The sequence below is a fragment of the Clinocottus analis genome, unplaced genomic scaffold (assembly GCF_023055335.1).
Source record: "Clinocottus analis isolate CAN_PGR_092001 unplaced genomic scaffold, fCliAna1.0.p SCAF_17, whole genome shotgun sequence".
Classification (NCBI taxonomy): Eukaryota; Metazoa; Chordata; class Actinopteri; order Perciformes; family Cottidae; genus Clinocottus; species Clinocottus analis.
In genome coordinates this window covers 1,727,386-1,750,477 of record NW_027175898.1, presented here as the reverse complement: position 1 = coordinate 1,750,477, position 23,092 = coordinate 1,727,386, and the positions used below count along the sequence as shown (strand labels likewise).

The 23,092-nt window shown below is 47.6% G+C and overlaps 1 protein-coding gene across 1 annotated transcript in view; it reads right to left on the bottom strand.

Moving 5' to 3' along the window:
• Positions 1-6,039: 6,039 nt before the first annotated feature.
• Positions 6,040-23,092, bottom strand: part of alk (ALK receptor tyrosine kinase) — a 333,954-nt gene continuing 316,901 nt past the window's right edge. The window contains exons 19-29 of the mRNA XM_068581094.1: positions 22,760-22,873; positions 21,129-21,315; positions 20,287-20,377; positions 19,801-19,865; positions 19,588-19,717; positions 19,310-19,407; positions 15,629-15,721; positions 10,759-10,860; positions 10,332-10,466; positions 9,353-9,443; positions 6,040-8,759 (exon numbers count right to left, since the gene is read on the bottom strand). Of these exons, the coding sequence (XP_068437195.1) occupies positions 7,557-8,759; positions 9,353-9,443; positions 10,332-10,466; positions 10,759-10,860; positions 15,629-15,721; positions 19,310-19,407; positions 19,588-19,717; positions 19,801-19,865; positions 20,287-20,377; positions 21,129-21,315; positions 22,760-22,873 (2,309 nt within the window). The 3' untranslated portion in view covers positions 6,040-7,556. The remainder of the gene's footprint in view (positions 8,760-9,352; positions 9,444-10,331; positions 10,467-10,758; positions 10,861-15,628; positions 15,722-19,309; positions 19,408-19,587; positions 19,718-19,800; positions 19,866-20,286; positions 20,378-21,128; positions 21,316-22,759; positions 22,874-23,092) is intronic.

Below are 23,092 nucleotides of genomic sequence, written 5' to 3'. Positions count from 1 at the left end.
TAGTTAAATAATACAATATTTATATCATGCATTTTACAGTATTTATATTTATTCATCCATTTCACTTGAATGTATTCTTAATCTCAGCCCTGCAATCGAGGGAGAAGGTCAATCACAGGTGGAGGCAGAAGGCCCCCAGGACCCCCAGAGAAAGAGACTGAAAGGGCAGAAGTACAGATTATTCTTGCCAGTTCAATTCAATAAATATTTGTTTGAAACCTGTTCAAAGCATCCATAATGTATTTGTGAGTAAAGGATGTATTTATTTGTTGTAGGTGTCAGATGAGCTGTCTGTTTCCAAGAAATACACAATGGAGGGGGATGTTTCTATTGTTTGTTTGCTGTTCCATTCAGTCTTATTTTCTGTTTGAATAAAGCGTATTGGAGTGACCCAACACTATTCTACCTGTTGTTCTTTACATAGCTACATTGTTATAGTCCCATTTAGACCACAGGTAATCCAGATTTGGTAATCCTGAACAGTTTGAATCCGGACCTGAGTAATCCAATCCCACATTGCTTTAAAAAACCATCAGAAAAATAAGATGGTAATAATAATAAGATGATCCTGGATAGCAGAAAAAGAGATTTCCAACTCTGGATCAGTTTGATCCAGATTAAAACTTTTGAAAAATCGGCCCCTAGTGACTATCTTTTGTCAAAACACCTATATATATAAATATATGAATGGTACTTTTTTCAATGAAGATAACATTGAATTATTCTGAAATACACCATATTGTTAATGTGGTAAATTACTATTCTAGGTGGAAACTGGTCTGGTTTTAATAAAATATCTACATAAGGATGCCGGCCTTCTCGGCAGAGTGCAAAGAAAATACATATCTGAGATAAAAAGAAAGGATTAATATGGGCAAAAGAACGCATAATGCTGACAGAAGAAGATTAGAAAAAAGTGTTATGGACAGACAAATCAAAGTGTGAGGTGTTTGAATCACACAGAAGAACATTTGGGAGACGCAGAACAGGTGACAAGATGCTGGAAGAGTGCCTGACGCCATCTGTCAAGCACGGTGGTCTGGGGCTGGTGGAGTGGGAGATTTGTGGAAGGTAAAAGGGATTTCAAATAAGGAAGGCTATCGCTCCATTTTGCACCGCCATGCCAAACCCTGTGGACAGCGCTTGATTGGAGCCAATTTCCTCCTCCAGGACATCGAGCCAAAGCACACCTCCAGATTATGCAGGAACTATTTAGGGAAGAAGCAGGCAGCTGGTATGCAGACACCAGACCTCCCCATTGAGCTGTTGAGGGAGCAGCTTGACCGGCAGCCAATCCAACGAGTGGGAGGCGCTTCAGGAAGGTGGGGTGAAATTAATACAGATTACCTCAACAAATTATCAGCTGGAATGTCAAAGGTCTGCAATGCTGTAATTTCTGGACGCGGAGCATTGTTTGACAAAAGCAAAGTTTGAAGAATAAAATATATATATATATATATATATATATATATATATATATATATATATATGAAACTCACTTCATGAATAAAAGTCTGAATTTTCATGGAAAACACAAAATTGTCTGGTTGACCTCAAACTCTGGTTGACCCCAAACTTTTCAATGGTAGTGTCTATACATATATATATATATATATATATATATATATATATATATATATATATATATATATATATATATATATATATATATAGACACTGAAATCCCTATGTGTATATATATATATATATATATATATATATATATATATATATATATATATATATATATATATATATATATATATATATATATATGTATATATATATATATAGACACTGAAATCCCTATGTGTATATATATATATATATATATATATATATATATATATATATATATATATATATATATATATATATATATATAGACACTGCTCGCATTCCTCTGATTTCATGTTTTTTTGTTTATGTTCCATCTTTAATCCTTATTATTGTGTAAACGTAATTCATCAGGCTGAACACCCACGTGCCTCTTTGTTTACCTTTTTTTTTACATCTCTATTCTTCCATCGGTGTTTAACGTCACTTTGCTATGAATTGTGGGTAATTCCCTCAGGCAAAGTCGGCATCTAATGCTGATTCACGGAAAGGCTTCACAAAGTGCTCAAATTCTCTCCCACAGAGCCCTCAAACACTCGACACTGTGACAGAACCAAACCCTCACGGAGTCAGCGGCAGTGCGCCTCAAAGTCCGTCAGAGTCTGGTACGAGCGAGGGCGCCGGAAGTGTCCGGCGTAACCCCATCACAAGATGCTCTCTATTGTGTTCTCGGCTCTTTCTAGCGTGCTGTCGCCGCTGCTCTGGTCTCGGATGTTCGTGGGATGAGTCGATGGTCATGTTTGACCTCAATTAACCTTTTGCTTGGTATTGCGGGTCGGCGCCTCAAAGTCTGTTGTAGTCGCAGGGGAAAGTGATGGATTGCCCCATGCGAGCTATAGGGAGCCAGTTGTTGCCAAAAGAACAAAAGAAGCTCTAATAGCTTGAGTTTATCAGTGAGATTAAGTCTGTAGAGTTGTGGTGTTATCAATTCTCGGGCAGTGTGCCATTTAATTATTGCTGCTAATAGTGTGAGTGCTTATCTGAATGACTTGTATATGTTAATGGAGACGCTGGAAGAAGCTTGCAGGGAGGATGAACAAAGTTCTGGGACACACACACACACACACACGCATGCACAAACGCACACACAGGAATGCAGCTGGGCAAATGCAGCATTACTCCAAATGCCGTGCTTTTGGAGTAACGCTTCCCTGTGACGCAGCATATTGCGGTCTGACTCCTCCCCGCTCCCCCCAGATGTCTTTTATTAAGATGGTTGGTTATCAGTGGCCTTGAGTGAGCTGCGGGCCTTCTGCCTCGCGGTGTGGTAAGCGCTCGGTTGCACCGTCAGCACTCTGCGGCCGGTCCCTGATGGGAGACAAATGATCTGAGCGAGACCTGTAGAAAGGCTCCAGTCTGCTCCTCCAGCGTGATGGAGAGCAGCGTCGGCACAGTCGGCATCCAAGGAACACAGTTTGCTATCGCGGGCAAATCCCTCCTGGCAGCTGCACAAGCATGTCGACATGTTTACAATACGGGGGATAATCCTGCCGGGGTCTCCATTCACCCTGTCAGGGCTTACGTGCCATAATGACCCGCTCACTGTACGTAATCCTCCTTATTACATGACGACTTTACCAGAGTGAGCCGTAATGGTTTGACACCCAATATTGATTTAAAGTGATTTTTATTGCTAAAACGCAGCGTTCAGAGCGTCTCCCCACTTATTAGCAAGATCCCAAACACGAGCAGAGTGGCTGTCGCACAATCTCTCAAATCTAAACAAACACTGCATGTTAAGAAGCTCGCTAATCCCGGGGTCTCGAACTCTACATTACCAGAGGGGCACTGACCCAATCGCTCTCTCCCACGGTGAGAGAAATGAACTCCAGCGTGTGCTCCTCTCTCTTTCTCTCTCGCCTCCCAGAATACTAATCTGTTTGTTTGGGGCAGCTTGAGCCTCGTTGCTGGAGAGCAGCAGCGTTCTGCCTGCAGATGAGAAGGGAAGCGGTCGCATTAAAGTCCACGAAAAGCTAAATTCATTGTCCACGTCTCTAAAAGAGCGGATGGTGACGGCATCACATGACAGCAAGGCACCCCCCCCCCCCGGTTCCATCCCAGCTTTGTTCTTGAACGTCTCACTGCACAGCTTTCCTGCTGGCGTCGACTGTTTGTGACTATTTTATATGTGTTTACCTGTTTGAAAGTCTGTCCGACCAGTCAGACTTTTTTCTCAGGCTTAGAAAGACAATCACATCTCGGTTGTGGAGATTTAGGGGAACGACATCGCAGCAAAATGAGGTCGCCCTTCCGTCAAAATCAATTCGAAGACTTGTCACCGAGTTTGACTAAAAGTAAACACAGAAAGTAGTTCCCCTTGATTGGCCAGTTTTGTTAACTGCAGAGGGATTCTTACGCTCCAGAGTCGACATTTCTCAAGTCATGCCTTTACCTTAAGGTAAGGTAACTTTCTTTGTGTTGCACTCTTCATACACCACGACAGTAGCAACGTATTTAAAATGAAGATACAGGTTCTACAATTTAAAAAGTGCAAAGCCACAGGCGAGTGACACATGAGCTCTTTAAAGTTAACCAGTGTAGTTTCAGTCAAGTAAAGGTGAAAAGGTGAACATTTAGATGCACAATTAACTGATCTGGGAGGTTGTCTTCATGTCTAAACGCCGCGTCATCGTGTTTTGTTCTAACTTTTGTGAGAAACCAGGAAGTGCCACATGCCCTTGGACAGCTTATATCTTTTAGACGGTAGCAAGCGGACAAAGTAACTGATTGGATGTGACTGTTGGAGTTGAAATGTGAGTAACGCCAACGCTTGACTCTTGAGAGACGGACGCAGAGACCATTCGGGACGGAGCGTCCTTGTGCCTGAACTTGTGACAAGCGCGTGCAATGTTTTTAATGGATGAATGATACATTCTTAACTTGTCTAGTGAAGCAGTATCTAATGGCGTCCAATCTAATGTATTAAACCCAACAATGTCTAAACTGGTTGGATGAATCTTTAGTTGTTTGTTCATAATCACAAACTGAACCACGGAATCTAAATCAATCATTTCTTGCCTAAAACACATTAAAAAAAAACCTGGCGAATTCAAAGCTTTTAATCCGGCTCCACTTCCCAGGCGCAATGCATTGTGGGGCAGTCTGTGCAGTAAGCTCACATCTCATATTCAGAACTTCAGAAACATGCTTCGGTGTCATTCGCCCGTCTCTCGTCGGTCTGAATGTCTGAAAACCAGCCGCGCATCTTCATGAGCTCCGTTTGATTTCCTCATGAATGTCTGAGACGTTTTGAAGCTCTTTCTCTCTCGTAGGAACCCGAGGTCTCGCGGAGCCGCGGCTCTGCGTTTGTATATGTGATATGAATTTATTCATACATACATCTTTTCTTTAATGTCATGTTTGTTCTGTCTGTTGGTTCTATCAAAGATTGCTAGCTAGTACCTTATTTCGGTGAGGGGAAGAGTCAAGGTAGTGGAACGCAGCCTTATTAAAAACCTGTAATAAATCAAACCTGCAGTGGAGCACAGCGAGGTAGCGTACAGAAGAGTCTCAACAAGCACTTCATCTGCCACGTACGCTACATACAAGGCGACGAGGCCTGCTGAGAGAACACGTTTAAAAACACCTCCGTCTCACCAGGGGACGGCGAGACAAGTCAGGTCCCTTCTTATCAAGTCAAGAGGAAACAAACAGGCTTCAGTGAACAGAAGCTGCTGGTCATCTCTCAATCAAAATGTGTGAAACTAATCATCCGGATTAGCCCAGTTTCTCATTTGTAACACAAATATCTGGAGCAAAGTTTTTGTTTTTTTTGCACACGGCCAAATAATGATGGTGATACTTTAGTGATGGAGTGAACGAGGCAATTTGAGGCAGTCAGGGAGATGGGGCGACCTCCTGAAGTATTGTCTGCTGAGTCTAACTCCATGGATCTCACTGAAGAACTGAGACTTGGCAGGTCCGAAGACACTCTGCCGGACTGCCAGGTTCAGTGTGTCACTGTGTTGGTGGGACCTGGAGTTTAAATAGGTGCACAGAAGAATCCCCTGTTTAAATGAGCCCCGCCTCTCCAATCCATTACGGCCGGCTTTTACCCACGCCGCTTTGTGTCAACAGTCGTTTGCGCTGCCAGGAACGTCTCAGGCCGCCGGCGTCACGCGACAGGTCCCAAAGTAATACAGACGTGGCGAATAAAGACGTGATCTGGCCTTTTACGGCCCTATCTCTGCACTATTATGTTGCCATCTGAAGACGAACAGGACTAATGTGTGCCGTTAAGGGATGTTCGACGAGACGAGCCGCTGCGTGTCTGTGTTTGATGAGCGCTTAAAACAAAATGTAATCACCCAATTGTAATGTCCTATTTCAATTAATCTAATTAACTTGGCCCCGATCCCAAAAAGTGCAGCAGACAGACGAATGCAAAGCGGTTATTATATAGTAATTTATTAATTTTGGCGAATGTCTTCTGAAGGGCAATTTACAGCTTTTACCAGAGCCATAGTACAATACTTTATAATTACAACATTTACAGGTGCAGTTCAGGTTGTCTTTTCACGTCGAACAATGGGGGAGGGGACACAGAATGAATGCGTTTGACGAAGCAAAAATACTTTTCATGTTGCCAGTTCTGAACTCGCTCATGGCTTCGGCCCACGGGGACGCACTCGTCCACGCCCGTCACCGAGCGTCATGGCGGCTCGTCGTCACTTCACAGCAGAAAACACTGACAGGATTGCCAAATACGAACACGCAAAAGCATAAAAACACACACAAAAAAAAAAAACAATCTGACATTTAGTCGACCTAAATATCAACACCGCCGCACGCCGCTGTCCCAGAGAGAAACCGCTCACTCACATGTGGAGGAAAAGCATTCAGACGCATCTGTATTCCACAACATTCATCCTATAATAGAAAAGATAAAATATGCAAATTTAAGAATGTAGAGTGCTTTAAGATGGGAATTTGAAGGTTAAGATTGATTCAGCAATATGCACTGTGTTGATATATCCAGACAAAAATAGCAAGGAAAGTGTGTTTCTTTAACATGAAATGAATTGATAAAAGGTTACTGGAAAAGACAAAAGAAAAGATAAATCCTCATCTCTCCTGTTTCAGCAGGACGTCTGTGAACCACCCACAACCAAGATCCTGCAGATGTATCCCCCAAAAAAATAAAAATTGGGAAAACCAGTCGATCAAGTAAATTTGTTTGAATTTGAAGAAGCATGTTCATGAATAAGTTATAGAGCCACGTCCAAATAATAAATAAACAAATGAATAAATAAACAAGCAGGCAAGCAAACATCAACAAACACATTTTTCCCAGTATTTTTTTTGTTGTTGTATAAATGTCTCTGGCAATCCAGTGTAAAATCAGTCTGATACAAGTTGTTTCCCAAAAGGACGTGGATCAGGAACAGTGTGAGGGCTCTGCGGCACAACGGACTCGTGTGGCTTGTGGCTGTACACAACTTCCCAGTTGCTCCAGTCAAACTGGTCACCAAAGTATGTGACTGGAGTTTGGCAAAATAAACGGATTGGACGCCTCCTAACGACGTCCTCGGCTGTGGGTGAACACATGGCGAACGTCCTCGCCGCCCGGTCACGAGCAGAGGGAAAGTTGTCCTTCTGTCCTCCTGCGCCATGAACTCTCCATCTGATTCGTCCTCGCTCGTGTGATTCCTCCAGCATTGAAAAAATACATCTTTTTAAACTCTTTAACCTACATTTTATCTCCCAAAAGCTGTATTTCTCTTTTATTTTTCTAGTTTTTCCGATGTGCTTTAGCATCCATTGGGGATCCTTAACACACCTCCGGGGTTCTCGTGGGGGGAAAGCCGGATGGACTCATTCAGCTCAGTTTCAGAGAGAACTGGAGGAAGAAACCAAAATGGCTGGACGGGTAGGGGTGGTGGGAAAACCGTCTCTGTCCTGACGCAGCGTTTCCTCCCGTGGGTGTACAGGCATTCGGGCTAAAGCACGGTGGCGTTGTGGCCCTCCATCCTGGGCAGCCTGGGGTCCTGTACGGTCCCCATGGTGACTAGCAGGGGGCGGCTGTCCTCGGACAGACCCGACCGACCCAGGGACACCGAGGCGGGGATGGAGACCCCCCTCTGGTGGGCCGCCGAGGAGGGCATGGCGATGCCCTGCTGGGGCGGAGGAGGTGGAGGGGCGGGGCTCCCGTGAGCGGCCTCCAGGGGCGGGCCCTGCTCTTGGTAGCCGTAGCCGATGTTCCCGCAGGGGAAGCGTCTCAGTCTGTAGAGCGGAACCGGGGGCAAGGCGGCAGAATCTAAAAGCAGAGGCGACTGGGCGGCGGGAGGCGGCGGTGGGGGTAACAGCGGTCTGCAGAGACCCTGCTGCTGCTGCTGCTGCTGCTGCTGCTGCTGATGGTGCAGCAGCTGGAGCTGGTGCTGCTGCTGGAGCTGATGATGCTGCTGCTGCTGCTGCTGCTGCTGCTGCTGGAGCTGGTGCTGATGCTGCTGCTGCTGGAGCTGCTGCTGGAACTGCTTGTGCTGGTGCTGGAGGCCCAGCGCCCCCGCCACCTCGGCCACAGTCCGGCCCACATGCTCCTGCCCCTCGCCGGGCACCCTGCCACCGCTCCCGCCTGCTCCCCCCACCCCTCCCTGCCTCTGCTGCTGCTGGAGCTGCTGCTGCTGCTGGAGCTGCTGCTGCTGCTGCTGCTGCTTCCTCTGCTGCAGGAACCACGAGCCGTACGTGGGGTTCCAGAGGCTGGTGTTCTTCCCGCCGTGGCCCTCCTTCTCCGGCGCGTGGCCCTGGGTGAAGGCCAGGTTGATGTGGCCCCCCTCAGGGCCGGGCTGGGTGGCGACGTGAGGGCCCTTGGCAGTGAGCGTGGAGTTGGCCGCGGAGGTGACCGTGTTGGTGGTGGTCATGGTGATGGAGGTCTGCGTGTGGGGGTGCTGGTGGAGGTACGGCTGGGGCGGGGCCTGCGCCTTGGCCTCGGACGCGGCGGCGGTCTCGGCCGCGCGCTCCCCGCCCCTCCGGCCGTCCTCGGCGGGATAGGACGGGGGCGGCTGCAGGACCTCCCCATCGGGCACCTGGGCGCTCAGCTGCACGGTCGGAGCCGAGGGGTCGTCGGGGCGCGGGGGGGCCCGCTCCTCCTCCTCGGGGACGGGCCCGTACTCGATGGGCAGGGGCATGGTCACCACATCAGGGTCCTGAAGCGATGGACACCATCAAGAGAGCAGAGCTGGAGTCATTCATGTTAGAAATGAAATCCGCCATTTGTAAAAAGGGCAATCTTTACAACGTAGGCGCCACCATTTCACTCCGAAAAATGAATAACGAAGCTGCAGGTGTGAGGGGAACAGACGTAGTCAGCTGTAGCTAATAAGATATAATCTGTGAGCAAACTGTAAGCTGTAGTCTGAATAGTGTGAATCTTGATGTCTATATCTGTAGCACACACGCTCACCGAACATCTATCTCTGTTTGACAAGGACGAGAACTGTGTGGATTTTGTGTGAGTAATGTAACATTAGCTGATTCTTTTTCATCAATAGAAAACAAAATGGAGTAACTAACAGTTGGAATAGTTTGTATAACGATAACAGGCATAATGTTTTATGCAGAAACTAGTCGTGATTATGCCGAACACTAACTCGTGTTATCCTTGATAGACAACCGACACAATCTTTGAGCTTTATCCAGAAAGTCATCACAATTCAAATCTAGCAATATTGCTCTCTCTCGTTTCCCTCGAGCGGCTCGTCCCTCGTCCCCTGCTCGGGTTGCCGTGTTTGTGCGTCACCTGTAAGCAGTAGTCGATTCTCTCCAGGATGGTGGAGAAGTTGGGCCTGTCTTCAGGCTGATGCTGCCAGCTCTGGGTCATGATGCGGTACCTGCAGTAGCACCAGCAGAACACATTGAATGAGAATTGGTTTCTTTTCCTGCTCCTGAAGCAAAACAAAGGCCAACCAGCATCTCCTCCCTCGCTGCTTTAACAAACGCCAGATTTACCCCTCGTGACAAAATGCTGAAATAATCGTCTCCCACCAGTTTGAGTGATTTGTGTTAAATGGGAGACGCAGAGAGGAGGACAAACTACCAATGAAGGGACAGCTTTGGATAACACTTTTTAATTGATGGGAGGATTCCAACTGCGGCTACCGCTTTTAAGACTCTCTGTGTGTGTGTGTGTGTGTGTGTGTGTGTGTGTGTGTGTGTGTCCTGTTGTGAGACTCTTTTGCAACTTCAAATTGAGCCACAGGGCCACGCTTATTTTATTTGTATTTTTGTGAGAGAGAGAGAGAGAAAAAAAAGGCAGGAGACGCTAAACGAGATGAGAGCGCTGCCGAGCCGCGGGCAACAGGTGTGGAAATGTGCGTGTGCCCATGTGTGTTTTATAATAGAGTTGGCATGAGAGGCATTGAGTGAGAAATACAGCGTTACGCGGAAATGGTTTTTGAGCTCTCCATCAGCCGCCCACGACTTCGTCCAAATTGGGAGGCGAACAAGAAAGAAAACTGTTAATGTGGTTTTCCAGACTGACGGCCATCGCCCGTCACATCCCCCCCCCCCACGCCTTCTGGGTCACAACTCGTCTCGCGCCATCGCAGCCTCTCATCTTGGCCTTTTGTGTTTGTTTTCAGAGCCCGTACTGTGCGTACGTCACGGGCAACCGAGCCTCTTTCTCTACGCCGTGCAGAAGCATAATTAGACCTCGTGGGATCCAATTTTGCGCTTGTGGTCGTGCATCACATGCCAAAAGCGTGCGGGGCTGCACTTACACCGGCCCGGGGCAGTTTTTCGGTGGGTCCATCCTTCCGCCGTTGGTTACGAACTCCAACACTTCCTGGTTACTGCGACTTGGATACGGCATGTAGCCCAAAGAGAAGATCTCCCACAGCAGCACCCCGAACGACCTGCAGAGGACGAGAGAGGAGAGAGATGAGCTGCGGGGAGACGAAGACGCCGCGCGAGACGAAGGACGACCGGGGCCATAAATTCGAAAAAGCATCACCGGAGCCGAAGCTGTGAAGGATGAGAGCAGAGGACGAGTATGAGATAGAGGCTAGACGAGGAATTCGGGAGAAAAAAAACAACTCTAAACCATATGGCTCAGGGGGGTTAAAGGATAGAGGAAGGTGAGGGAGGAAGAGAAAAAACAAAGGGGGGGAGGAGGTGAAGTCACAGTGAGCGAGTTGGGATGCTCACCACGTGTCTGTTTTGGATGTGAAGATGCCCTCCATGAAGGCTTCTGGTGGCATCCACTTCACTGGCAGCATGGCGCGCCCGCCCTTCCTGTAGTAGCTCGCCCTGCGGACACACACACACACACACACACACACACACACACACACACACACGCACGCACGCACTTTGAAGAGTGTGGCGCTTGATGACTGTGTGACTATTTTTGTTGTCCACTGATAATAAAAAAAGAAAGTGAAATATTTGCAAAATGAAAGCCAAGCATCTGCAGTTTGCAGCAGCGTCACCATGGCAACACCACTGGCCTCGATAGCAGAGAGTAAAAATTTTTTTTAAAAAATGAAAAAATCGAACATCCAGCAATTAAATCACGGGTTGTCGGCGGCCGTGTCGGCGGCGCGATCCGATCGCATTTCCAGCTCCCCGCCGCGTCGGCGTGAGAGCCCCTTTAAGAAGTCCTTATCTCTGCCGAGGGGGAAGAGGGAGATTTCTTTCCTCCGGTCCGAGCCCCGGCTCGGGCCATTTTCAATGCCTCCCGGCACTTTTTTGCGATGTCAAAAGAAATAATCTGCCGCGCTCTATCTGATGGGTGATGGTGATGGAGGTCACCTCGCGCCCGCTCCTGGCACCCGGCGAGGACCGACATGAGCCGCTCGCCCCCCCGTCCCGTCCACACAAATGGACACGCATCAAGCTTCCAGTTAAGCGGCGTCAGCTGTGTTTGGCCAGGGTAAAAAGAGAATCCAATAAAATAAAGAAAAGCCTCATTTGGCATCTCTCGCTGCTGCAGAGGAGTAAATCTGTTTGGCCCCGAGTGCTTTTGTCATAAAAGTGGCACTTTTTTTTCTTCCCAAGCAGTTGTTTGCAAACATGGCAAGTGCTTCCTGATGAATAGGACTCTACGATCGCCGACAGACGCAGGTTTGTGACTGGAGGGTTGCCAGTTCAAATCCCTGGGCCTGTAGGGGGAAGTAAAGAAGCAGCAGTAACAGTCTCTTCCTCCCTCCGCCTTCAAAAACTCCACCAGAAGCACCGACCGCACATGGCTGCACAGGAATAAGGACTGTAATTACAGTGGGCAGCTCCCAGGTGTGAATGTGAAGCAGGATGAGAAGAGGGCATTATGCTCGGTCGGCGTTCCCTGGGCGAATAAAAGCTCAAAAATAAAGCAAAAAAAAAAAAAAATACAGAAAAGTAAAAGAATTGCCAATGCATCAAAAAAAAAAACACAAAAAGAAAACAGGGCGGTGAAGAATAGAACAGCTTGGGCCAGATAGGACAACAAGCAAGAATAAAAACAGATTTCTGGTTTTGGCAGCTTGAGCTCCTCAGATACGGCACCAAAGCCTCTGGGCTCGAGCTGCATGACCCATCACATTTTGTCATGAGTTTGCTGTTTTTGCTTGAGGAGGATTTTCAAGCTGTGCTCCAGCTGCTCACCGGGGGGCAGAGTGTCTGGACGGACGCTTTTAAGAAGCGCCACCTGAACGCGATCTGTGGAAGTGAACCCGTGAATGACGGCCGCGGCTCCAGCCGCGGCGCCGAGACAGACGTAGCCCGCGCCTCGGCTGGTTAACCCAGCGACTGATCCGTTGTGTGTGCCCTCGCGCCAACCACCGACGAGGCGCCGTGTGCACCGCGATGGGGCTTCAGGTTTAAAGGTCAGACGGATAAGAAACCAACTGCATTTTTCCCACCGGATCCCCTGGAGGCCGAGAACCGGAGCCAGCCGCTGAGTGTTTGTGTTCACTGGTAGCGACAGCTGTGTGGCTTCAGGGGAGCGGGAAGCAGAGATGATTACAGACGACATGCTGTCAAGCTAGTGTAGCTGAAAGGGAGGTATATTTACTTAGCAAAGTATTGGCATAACGAGCTAGCCTTGAAGAAAGAATGACACACATCCAGCCAAGCGGAGAAAACACTCACTAGTTAAGCTTGTTTGCTTGACGGATTAGCCGCGACCCGCTGCCGCTGCCGCCGCGGGGCCGGCGCACAGATTCCCGCCCCGACGCCTTAATCTATCACTTAGAATGACGCGATCAATTCAGCGATGGGAATCAATTACCTCCTCCATGTTTGGGCCTGCTGTTACAGGATTGAACGCTGCTGTGAGGAGACGACAAGAGGAAACGCAGCTCTGAAGGAGACGTGTTGGTTCTTCTTTTTGGGTTTGTACTTAAGGTTTCTACATTTGAGTGTTCAATAACGTAACACGTCTCTCGTACCTGTATTAGCCGCCTGAAAAAGTCTGCTCCTGTTTGCTCGCGAGTAAAACATGGCGCACCTTTGCAAAGCTAGTTCCCAAGCTGCATTCCAGGTTGCATACTTGTAATACGTACTGCAGCTGCCGCTACAAAGCACGTACTGTTGCATGCCGTAGGTATTCAGTTGGGACATACTTCCTTACAACATGGCACATTGAACTTTATCTTCTAATGAGCCTGCAGGAAGGAGAGCCATATTCTGTTTGGCTTGGATCACATGTTTCTGATATAGATTGTATTTTCTTATTTCAGTTTGCATGATACTGTATGTCCCCTGAGATCACCAGATGGCATGAAACACATCGCTATACAGTTCGTTATCTGCCTCTTTAAGTGATGGAACTTTTTGAAAAGATTGAGGGAGGGTAAAATGTAGAGGACTCGCCGATTCACTGTCAGTGGATAGATATAATAGCGCGGGGTTTATGGACATATTTATTACTATTGCTAACAGCACCAACACAGACTGAGAGCGGATCTGCTTAAATACAGTCCCTATAATCTATAGCACACACAGAGCTGTTTGTGTACGCATGTTTTTTCTTGAGAGCAGAAGGGAAGCAGGAAGACAGAGCAGGCTTTGTTTGAACGGAGAGTAAGATGGAAAACACGCGAGGACACAATGTGCCGCCTAATATTTGTGTCTGGGTCGAATGTTTTTCTTCCACCTTTGCGGTGCGCACCAGGCCGGCGTTAATAAATAAGACCTAAAGTCATGAATCGTCGTTAATAGCTCCTTTGAGGATAAAGGGTCATTTGATGCGACTCCTTTCTCAAAGCTCAGTGAATTCCTCTTCATGGCGGCTGTTTACCTCGGGATGATTACTCACCGGCAGCTTTTGTTTACCCAGCCTTTTTTTTTTAATTTACCATCGCATCACCGGTGTGCAGGCATGCGTGCGAGGCTTTATGAGGGAATTTGAAAGGGAGTCCGTGGGCCGCCACGTGCCAGTCTGCCTGTGGCTCGGCTCCCAGAATATAAAAAGATGACATTAAGCCTCGTCCCGGTCCCTCGCCTAAAAACAACCCACGTCACGTCACGTCGCACAGGGCCACATCATGAAACGGCAACAACAACAAAACACACACACACACACGCACACGCACACACCGACGGCGGGGCGCACCAAACCCCCGCCCCCTCTCTCGACACTAACGACGATGATAAAAGAAAAAGGTCCCTGGCACCACGGCTCCGGGCTGAGAGATGAAAAGAAAATTCACATCCAGGCACCTGGGAAACTGACATCAGCAATTAAATCAAGCGGTCCTGATGCGGCGCCCGGGGGGGATTGCGCAACAGCCCTTTCCGGATGCTCTGAGAGTGACTCTGCTCTCATGTGACTCTCTCTCTTTTTCTCTCTCTCTCTCTTTCTCTCTCTCTCTTTCTCTCTCTCTCTCTCCCTCCGTCGGATGATTCGAAAGAGCTGCGCTGATGCAGCTGGATGTTGTGACACATTTCCCCTGCTCTAATTTCTCACCAGATGAAAGGGCTAGGGACATTTCCCCGCTGGATTGCGCCGCCATTCAAACGGCGCCCCGTGGAAATCGCGGTGGCTATATTAAAAAGTTTGAGCGGAGAGGAATGAGACGCCCGCCGGATGGGCGGGGCTAGTTCCCTTTTAGTCAAGCTGATACTTCACAGAAATGGTTTGAATCCGATTATTTTTCTTATATATTGTAGGTCAGGGGTGTCAAACTCATTTTAGTGAAGGGGCCACGTGCGGCCCATGTTGATCTCGAGTGGGCCGGACCTATAATAACGCATAGTGACAATATTTTTCTATGTTTAAATCATTGGTGAAGGTTTTCAGGATGATATTTTTAGGTCTGTCAACATCTGTTGCAGGTTACATGTGCATGTGGTCTGAATGCACCTCTGGGAATGAGGAGGAATGAGACCCCTCCCTGCACTGTGTCCTCTCACCGCTGTTTGGGGAAACAGGTGTTTTGGCTCTTGCATTTTGATTTGTCACGTCCTGGGGTTGAAGAATTATCCACACCCGAGAAATTCACACTCAAAACTGTTTGTGCTCATGCAGGAACTGTGAGGGGAACAAAGGATTTGCCGGTTCGTGGAGACGCTCCATCATGTGTTTGAGGGAGACGCATCATAACCTAACACATTGAGGTCAAGCTGCACTTTAACCATAAGACCTCCAGATTAGATAATACTTGTTAAATACATTCATATGGATGTTTTTTCTTTTTCTTGCAAGCAGTGATTCATACGCGTCGGTTCGGAGGGCTAGACTAGTTCTCTCTGTTACGGACCATCAGGAGGGTGAGTCAGTGAGATCTTCCATAGTGCAGCGATGATACATCACCGCAACGACAATCACGATAATCAAGCCTGGGTATTTAAATGTTGAATGAACGTAATTTGATTCTGATTTATACCTTGACGTGTTTTGTTCATCGAGCTGCATGGAACTGTCATCTACTGCATGCTCACTCCTCAGTGTCCCAGCTATTTGTTTTCCAAAGATACCTTTTCCTTCGGTATTTCTCAGGTTGATGTGAGCTCACATGGCCTAACCCCGCCTTCAGACCTTATTTAGACTCAGGCGAGTCCAGCCTGCTGTCCTCCATCAGTCATTCAATTGTACCTGTAAATGTCTCGAGCCATCCCAAAGTCCCCAATCTTGGCGACGTGGCCCGGCCCTTTGCAGGTCAGTAGGCAATTCCGAGCTGCAATGTCCCTGAAAGACGAGCAAAAAAACAACAACACACAGGTCCGTAGGTTAATACACAACTATAATACTGTAGTTCATACTGAACGCTCACATTCACACAGCTCTGCTCACGCATGGTCTTCCTCACCAGCTTTATAGATTTGCATCTATAAGGAGCTCCATGTATAACCCCCCCCCCTTTGGATCTGGGGTTCAGTGTGACGACAGCGTTGCCCCGGGCAAACTGGCAAAGTGTACCGTCTCCTGCGGAGCCTTTTATAGCTCTGCACACACGGCGCGTCCAGGGAGAAGATGGAAACGTTCCACAGTATATGAGGCAGAGTCGCTTCGAGCAGAACATGCAGAAGTCGGATGTTTGCACTGTGCTGGTATGCTGCGTGTTCGAGGGTGAGGCTTCTGCTCCCCAGGCGTCGCACTTCCGTAACATCCTGGGAAGTGACGTCGCGGGCACGCTGCTCCTCATCAAGTGCACGCTGGGGGACAAGATATACCCCACCATCCAACATCCAAATAACGTCATGTGACACGGCGCTCAAGCTGGATCCGGAGACGGGGGCAGGGCCGGGGAAGAGGGAAGTAGCCGTGAAGCGGCCTCAGCGAGCGCGTAAGCAGCGACACGTTATTGTGGCCGCCGCACTCTGGTTAACTTGGATGTGAAATGACACAATGAGGATAAAGTAATAGTTCAGACTGATCTAAACTGAGGGCTTTTTAAGACGGGGGACTACACTTTGCGTGGTTGGCCCACTGCAATGTGCCAGAAGTGTTTGGACCGTTCCACGTGTAATATTGTAGTACTACTTCCACTTTGCTGTGAAATTATTTATTGTGCAATAAAACAAAAAAAACAACCTTGTGTGTAGAGCATCCATTTGCTTCCAATTTTAGACTGAAGCAGTTAAACCAGTGTTTACTAAATTGCGGTATCGCAAAACAACATTTGCTGTTCAGGGAAAAAGTAGTGTATGAATCAATCCATTAGAGGGCTTCTCAGGAAATGGAATACAATATATCATAGCATACAAATCAGCTGGCGTACACACAACGACAAGTTCCCTTTCTCTTGAGATGCTGCAGCTGAATCCAAGCGGTCCTCGTTTAATGGCTCGGAAGAAATCATGCAAATGATTTGCCTTTGCTTGTAGGCACGTACGCGTCTTGAAATGCAGCCGGAGCTCTCACAGACCGGCTGACGGCTGCAGGGAAGGACACATTGCTATTGTACGTGCAGCCCAGTGCTGCGAGAGCAGGCTGTTATTAAAACAATATTAACTGGCTCACAGGCCTTATTTACAGCTAATTTTAACGGCGCTTTAAAGAGCCGTTTCACTGCAGCACTTTAAGGAACAATCTCTGTCTCCAGTCTGTTTTAACACCCAAGGTTGCGTGAAACTACCCGACTCTCCTCGGCACAGTGCTTCTTTTCAGGTGGCTTCAATTTCCACTGTGAGTACCGGGTCTGTCGTAAAAATGAAGCATCAGACGAGTAACAATAGAAAATCTGGCCCAGGGTCTCTTTCGCTACCTCGGCACATACGGCCGCTTGGTCAGTGCACTATGCGTCAAACAATAGCAGCTCATCCAGGACTGCCTGTACGTCTGAATGTAGTGAAAAAGGACAAGAGGTGACGTAGTGTTAGCTGCGTTTGTGTTTTGTCCAGGAAGTTCAAGGTTACACACAACAAGGTTAATTTATTTACAAAATGCCTTTTGTCCAATTTCGCTACGTGCAAAATATAAACACACAAAAACAAACTATATCAGAGACCAGCCACTGGAGAAGTAAGTGTGTGTGTGTGTCTGTGTGTGTGTGAGAGTTTAGCGGTTTCACAGCCGAAGGGCAGATGCTGCTCTGCAGTCCGGTGGTGCGGCAGCTGACACCTCTGTGCATCTCACCAGACGGCCGCACAGTGAACAGTCTGTGGCTGGCGCAGGTGTTGTCTTTTATTCTATAGATTAATAAAAACACAATATAATGGGGATCTACGCAGACACCTCTTCTCACCAATTTACCCGATTCTCTGTCGATGGCTACCAATGATGTTGTTTAATGCTCACATTGTCACAGCGGACGGTTTAGGTAGCAGGCGGGAACGCTCTCCCGCCACAGCGCTATGTCGAACGTGTCAGTGACGCTAGTAGTTAGCCGGTTGGCACGCGGTGTTAGTCGGCGAACAGGGATGGCGTCAGGCCCAGTGGGGAACCCGGTGTGTCCTGACAAAGCTGCCGTATTTGACTAGTTGGGAGGAAGAGCGTGCTGAATGAACGGCACTGCAGGAAAACGCATAGAAACCCCTCCGTTAATCTACTCAACATCAACATCAACAGCCCCTACAGCGCTTTTGTTGTTTAGTTAGTCACTGTACATACTCATATACACTTCATATACACTATACTTAGCATTTTTGCACTTTCTTTATTGTTTAATTTCCTCAATGAATACACTCTACTGTTTATACGGTCGTATATGTTGAGTATTTTGCATTCCTGATATGTTTTGTGTCCTATGTAAGTTGCTTGCTATTGTAACAAACTAATTTTACCTTGTGGTTGAATGAAGCATCCATCCATCCATCCATCCATCCATCCATCCATCCATCTGAAGCAAGTTATTCATTTCACCTGTTGGAACACACCCCGGTTCAAATCATCCAGCCCTGTAGTCCCTGACAGAAAAAAGCTGCCTTTTCTGAGCAGCGGCTACTTCTCCACACTACCTCATTCTCCTGCCCTTTACTCAACCCCGGGTAAACACACCTCCATAAAAACTGAAATTAGTCTCAAGGACAGTCTTAGGATGAATTTTAATACAGGTTCGGAGGCAAAAAAGCGGACTGCAAAGAAGTTCCCGAGCCTTCGAAGAAGAGTCGGCCATTAGATGGATTGATGGGGCTCCGCTGTGCCGCGTAAGGGCCAACGTGGTTTTATAGGCCTCGTTTGTCATTGGCCAATTCCTCTGAAGTCGGAGGGAGATGTGAAGGAAGACGGATGCACTTGAATGGTCTTGAAGTGATCATGGGAGCAACTTTGACCCTTTTCTCCCCTTTCGACAAGTGCCTGACTTTCCGCTCAAGAAATGCATGAAGGAAGTCTTTGTGAGACGGATTCAAGAGAAGGATTTTTATTTTTTATTCTTTTCCCTTCGGTTCCCCAACAGCTGTGAATATGGATATAGAAGGAGACTTGTGCCTCGGATACAGACCGTAAAAAGACAAGCCGGCTACCCCATCTGGCTGCTCTGATGCTAAACTCATCACTTGTCCTTTCTGCTATCATACCAAAGGCAAAAGGCATGCAGAGTCCATATGTTACGCTTGGACGGACGCAGTCAGCTCATAATTCAGAGGAGAAGTCTGCAAATGAATCTGCACTGCGTTTGTTGTCCCTCGCACATTCTGCATTCCATATGTGTACGCGTGATCACATGGGCCGTCTATCGTTTGTTTTTCGCTCTGTCCCTGTAATCTGTTGAGGTAGGAGGAATGTAGGGCAGCGGGATACGACACACATCCTTTCATCCCCATGTGCTGCGCTTGTCTGTGCCAACCCTACTGTTGGTTTGGCACATCGATATGCAAAAGGGGAGGTCAGTACCTGTGTATGAATTGGTTCTCCTCCAGATACTGGCAGCCCTTAGCGATGTCTCTGGCCACATTGAGAAGGTCCACCATGGTCAGGCTGGATGGATGCTCCTGATCAAATAGATAGGAAACAGAGAAAGACCCAGCATCCAATGTTAGTGATTATATCAAAGGCAAAAGAAGAAAAAAAACTCAATGACGAGAACAGTTATAGCTTATTAAGGTCGTTACAAAAATCTAATAAATCGATGTAATTGCTTTTCAACGATGACGTGCAGCAGCGCGTCTCACCAGCCGGGGTCTGGTCTCCCTCAGGAAAGACTTGAGGTCTCCTCCGGCCATCAGCTCCAGCAGGATGAACCGCGGCATGGCCTGCAGACTGACTCCGATGCAGCGCACAATGTTCTGGTGGCTGAACTTACTGCGGGGACACGAACGCAGCCTCAGAAACGGCTTCGTTGGCACCGTGTGAGAGGCAGACTTGTCCCCGTCTCAGAGGCTTACCTGATAATTAGGGCCTCCATGAGGAAGTCCAGTTCGTCTTGCTCGGAGCAAACCTCCGGAAGGGTCTGTTGCGAAGACACAACAAAAGGATTGTCAGTGCGATGCATGGCTATAAGTTTGATGTGCAGTATCCTCCACCGCTCCAGAGATACTTAAACTCTTTCATGTTCATCTCAAAAGAGGCGAGGCACCGTTTTCCAGCAGCACTTTATCACCAGAAAACATGATATACAGCATGATATATATTATATGTAGTGTGTCTATTATTATTTGTGCGATAATGTCTTCAATTGTAAAAAAAAAAGAAAAAGAATAAAAAAGATCTACTTTACTGAGAAAAGTTAGCGTATAATTAAGTTAGCGTATAATTAAGTTAGCGTATAATAGCTTATTATTCAGTTAGAAGTCCCCGTGGATCTAATTTGATGCAGTAAAAGTTTGAACTTTGAAAAACAGAAAAGTGCAATCGATCCAGAAGGTCCTCACCTTGACGGCCACTTGCAGTGGGCTCGGCTCCCCCGGTATCCCCACCGCCAGCCCTTCATAGACTTCACCGAAAGCACCGTGCCCCAGGCCCCTGGAGACGCAAACACATTTATTATTTACAATTTCATTCACTTTGAGCTGACGACATTGGCAGCAGCCAGCAGTAAAACATGTCCTTGCGAGACCTACGTCCAAAGAATGGCCACCTGTGGAGCACTAGGGAAAGAAACAAAGGAAATAAAATACTTTCAACGACAGCTCGCCACGCACGCTCGTCTCTTTTCTGAACCAGCCGTTCACCGGGCTGATGAGCTGATGAGCTGATGCTGAACTTTGACAACAAATGATCGTTTAAATTAAAAAAGTTGCAGCCATTTAACTTGATGCATGGTCCAAATAAGTCTGAGTGCGGGTAAATATGCATGGGGTCGACAAGAAAGAGAAAGATTGGGAACCAGAATGATAAACTGGTGAACTATTAACACATGAAGAACGCATTAAAATTGAAAAAGAGCCTTGCAAAAATAATTCCCCAGCCTCTTGGACGACTGCAGGAGAGCCGTAGTTTAGAAGGCTTTAATATTTCAGGCTTTATTTAAACTGCGACTTCACACACCATGCTGTATTCATGAGTTCACCCCATTAAAATAGTTTGTACCAGTGGATTTCCATCACAATTAAAGTGAGCGGCTGGATTTGTCGTGTTTGGTCAGAAGCCGTTGTGCTGGAGTCAGAGGGGCATTCAACTCGCACTGAAAGGATCTTTTTTCATAATGTTCCAGGAAACTCGTCGGAGTAGCATGGATGTGGCGAGTGGACTTTTTCTTTCCCGTCTCTCTCACCTGGTGAGGGAGATGTTGCGCCGCGGTACTTCCTTCAGGTCGTTGACCGACGCCGTCTTGCCGCCGAAGCAGTAGTTGGGGTTGTAGTCGGTCATGATGGTGGAGGCGCGCAGCTTGCTGAGCTTACAATCTGGACTCTGCAGCTCCAGCTGGATGGACTGCAGCTCGGTGTGTTTCCGTCGGTACACTGGTGAGGGGGGGGGGGAAATGAAACGACTGAGAAGTCTGCATTAAAAACTAAAAAGGCAAACAAAACCTCTCACACATCGTCTGGAAGAAAACGGATGCTGGCAGCCAGAAAACACACAAAGCTTCTACTGGTACCATTTCTCAAAAGACCTTTTGCTCGCACACGAGCCGTTTTCTTTACAAAACAGGATTCTTTCACGTCCGTGAAATATTGATTCCCCTCCATCTGATGCCAGATTTGTCTTTCTAAATCATTCACAAACATAATGTTTCCGAATTAGACGCTCATCGATTAAATATGTTTGCTAGATTTGTTCATGTGAAAGACGTGTGTGAGACAGCAGAGTAGATGAAACCAATACACATGCACACACACACACACTTACACACTTACACACACGCACGCACACACTATATAATGCTGGGAGCCGCTACCTGAGCTGGGAAACACATTAGTCACAGGAGGAATTGTTTATGTGTGCACGCTTACGCGTGTGCGTGTGTGTGTGTGCGTGTGTGTGTGTGTGTGTGTCTGTGCGCGGAGGAGTTATTTATTTACCAAGTGCTTTCTAGTGTAGGAGTGCTGTCAGCTGCCGGCTAAGCAGCCATCCATCATTAGCACATTTCATTCATCACAGAGGTATTCCCACACCTCCTCAGCGCCCGCCTCGTCTCCGCTAATGTATGTGCACCGTGTAGGTGGGAGTCCGTGTGTGTGTGTGTGTGTGTGGGTGTGTGTGTGTGTGTGTGAGAGAGATGATGGCTCAATGAGTGCTCATGTCTTGCTGTAATAGCCTGAAAGCAGTGGAGCAGACGTTTGTCTGCGTAGGCCGCCTGTGAGAGACCAGCCACTGGAGAACTGAGCCTGTGTCTGTGTGTGTCTGTGTGTGTGTGTGTACGTGTGCGTGTGACAATTTGTGTCTATGGCACAAGCTGAAGACAGAAGCAGAAAATTCAAATGCCAATGTAATATAAAACTCTCAGGCATTTAGCAGCACAGTTCAGCTCTTTAGGCTCAGCACGACTACTTTCACTTTGCCCACTTTCTTCAAGAAAGGTCTCGTACGGATTTAAAATAAGTACAGATATCACCACGACATCGTCACAGCAGTTGAGTTGAGTTCATCTCCATATCTCACCATTATTATTATTTAGCTTAAACCAAAAGTTACACACACTCGCGAAGAAGGTCTGAAAAGAAAGGACGAACAAGTGGACAACAAACTTTTCCTTCATCAAATAAACTGCTCCTTGCGCGTACAAGTCAGGTCCTGATCTCGTCGCTAATCGACTCCCCGAATAAGCTCCGCGTCTGCCCGCCGCGAGGTTAATCCTGGAGCTGATCTTCGGTTGTGTGTTGTGCGGCGAAACGGGAGCGCGATTAATCTCAGGACTAAGAATACAAAACATCAAACACTGTGGCACATCTGGTCCTGACTCACTGATCATGACTCCGGACACGGCCAGCAGCAGGGCGGCGATGAGGGCCGAGGTGCCCACGGACAGACCCAGAGCCAGGTGGGACAGAGACGGCTGGTGGGTCAGCAGGTGCACCTCTGGGAAGACAAAAGGGGAAACAACAGCGCCGCACAGTCGTTATCTTCCCCCCAGAGGAGTATTAACATTCACTTCCCCACTCTGATCCCCCGCTTAATTAATGATGTGAAAGCGATGACACAACAGAGCTTAGCAGCGGCGACGGCCGGTGCATGTCAATTCCCTTTTGAGGCGCAGGAGGGAGAGAGGGGGGGGGAATAAATAAATCTGCACACTGA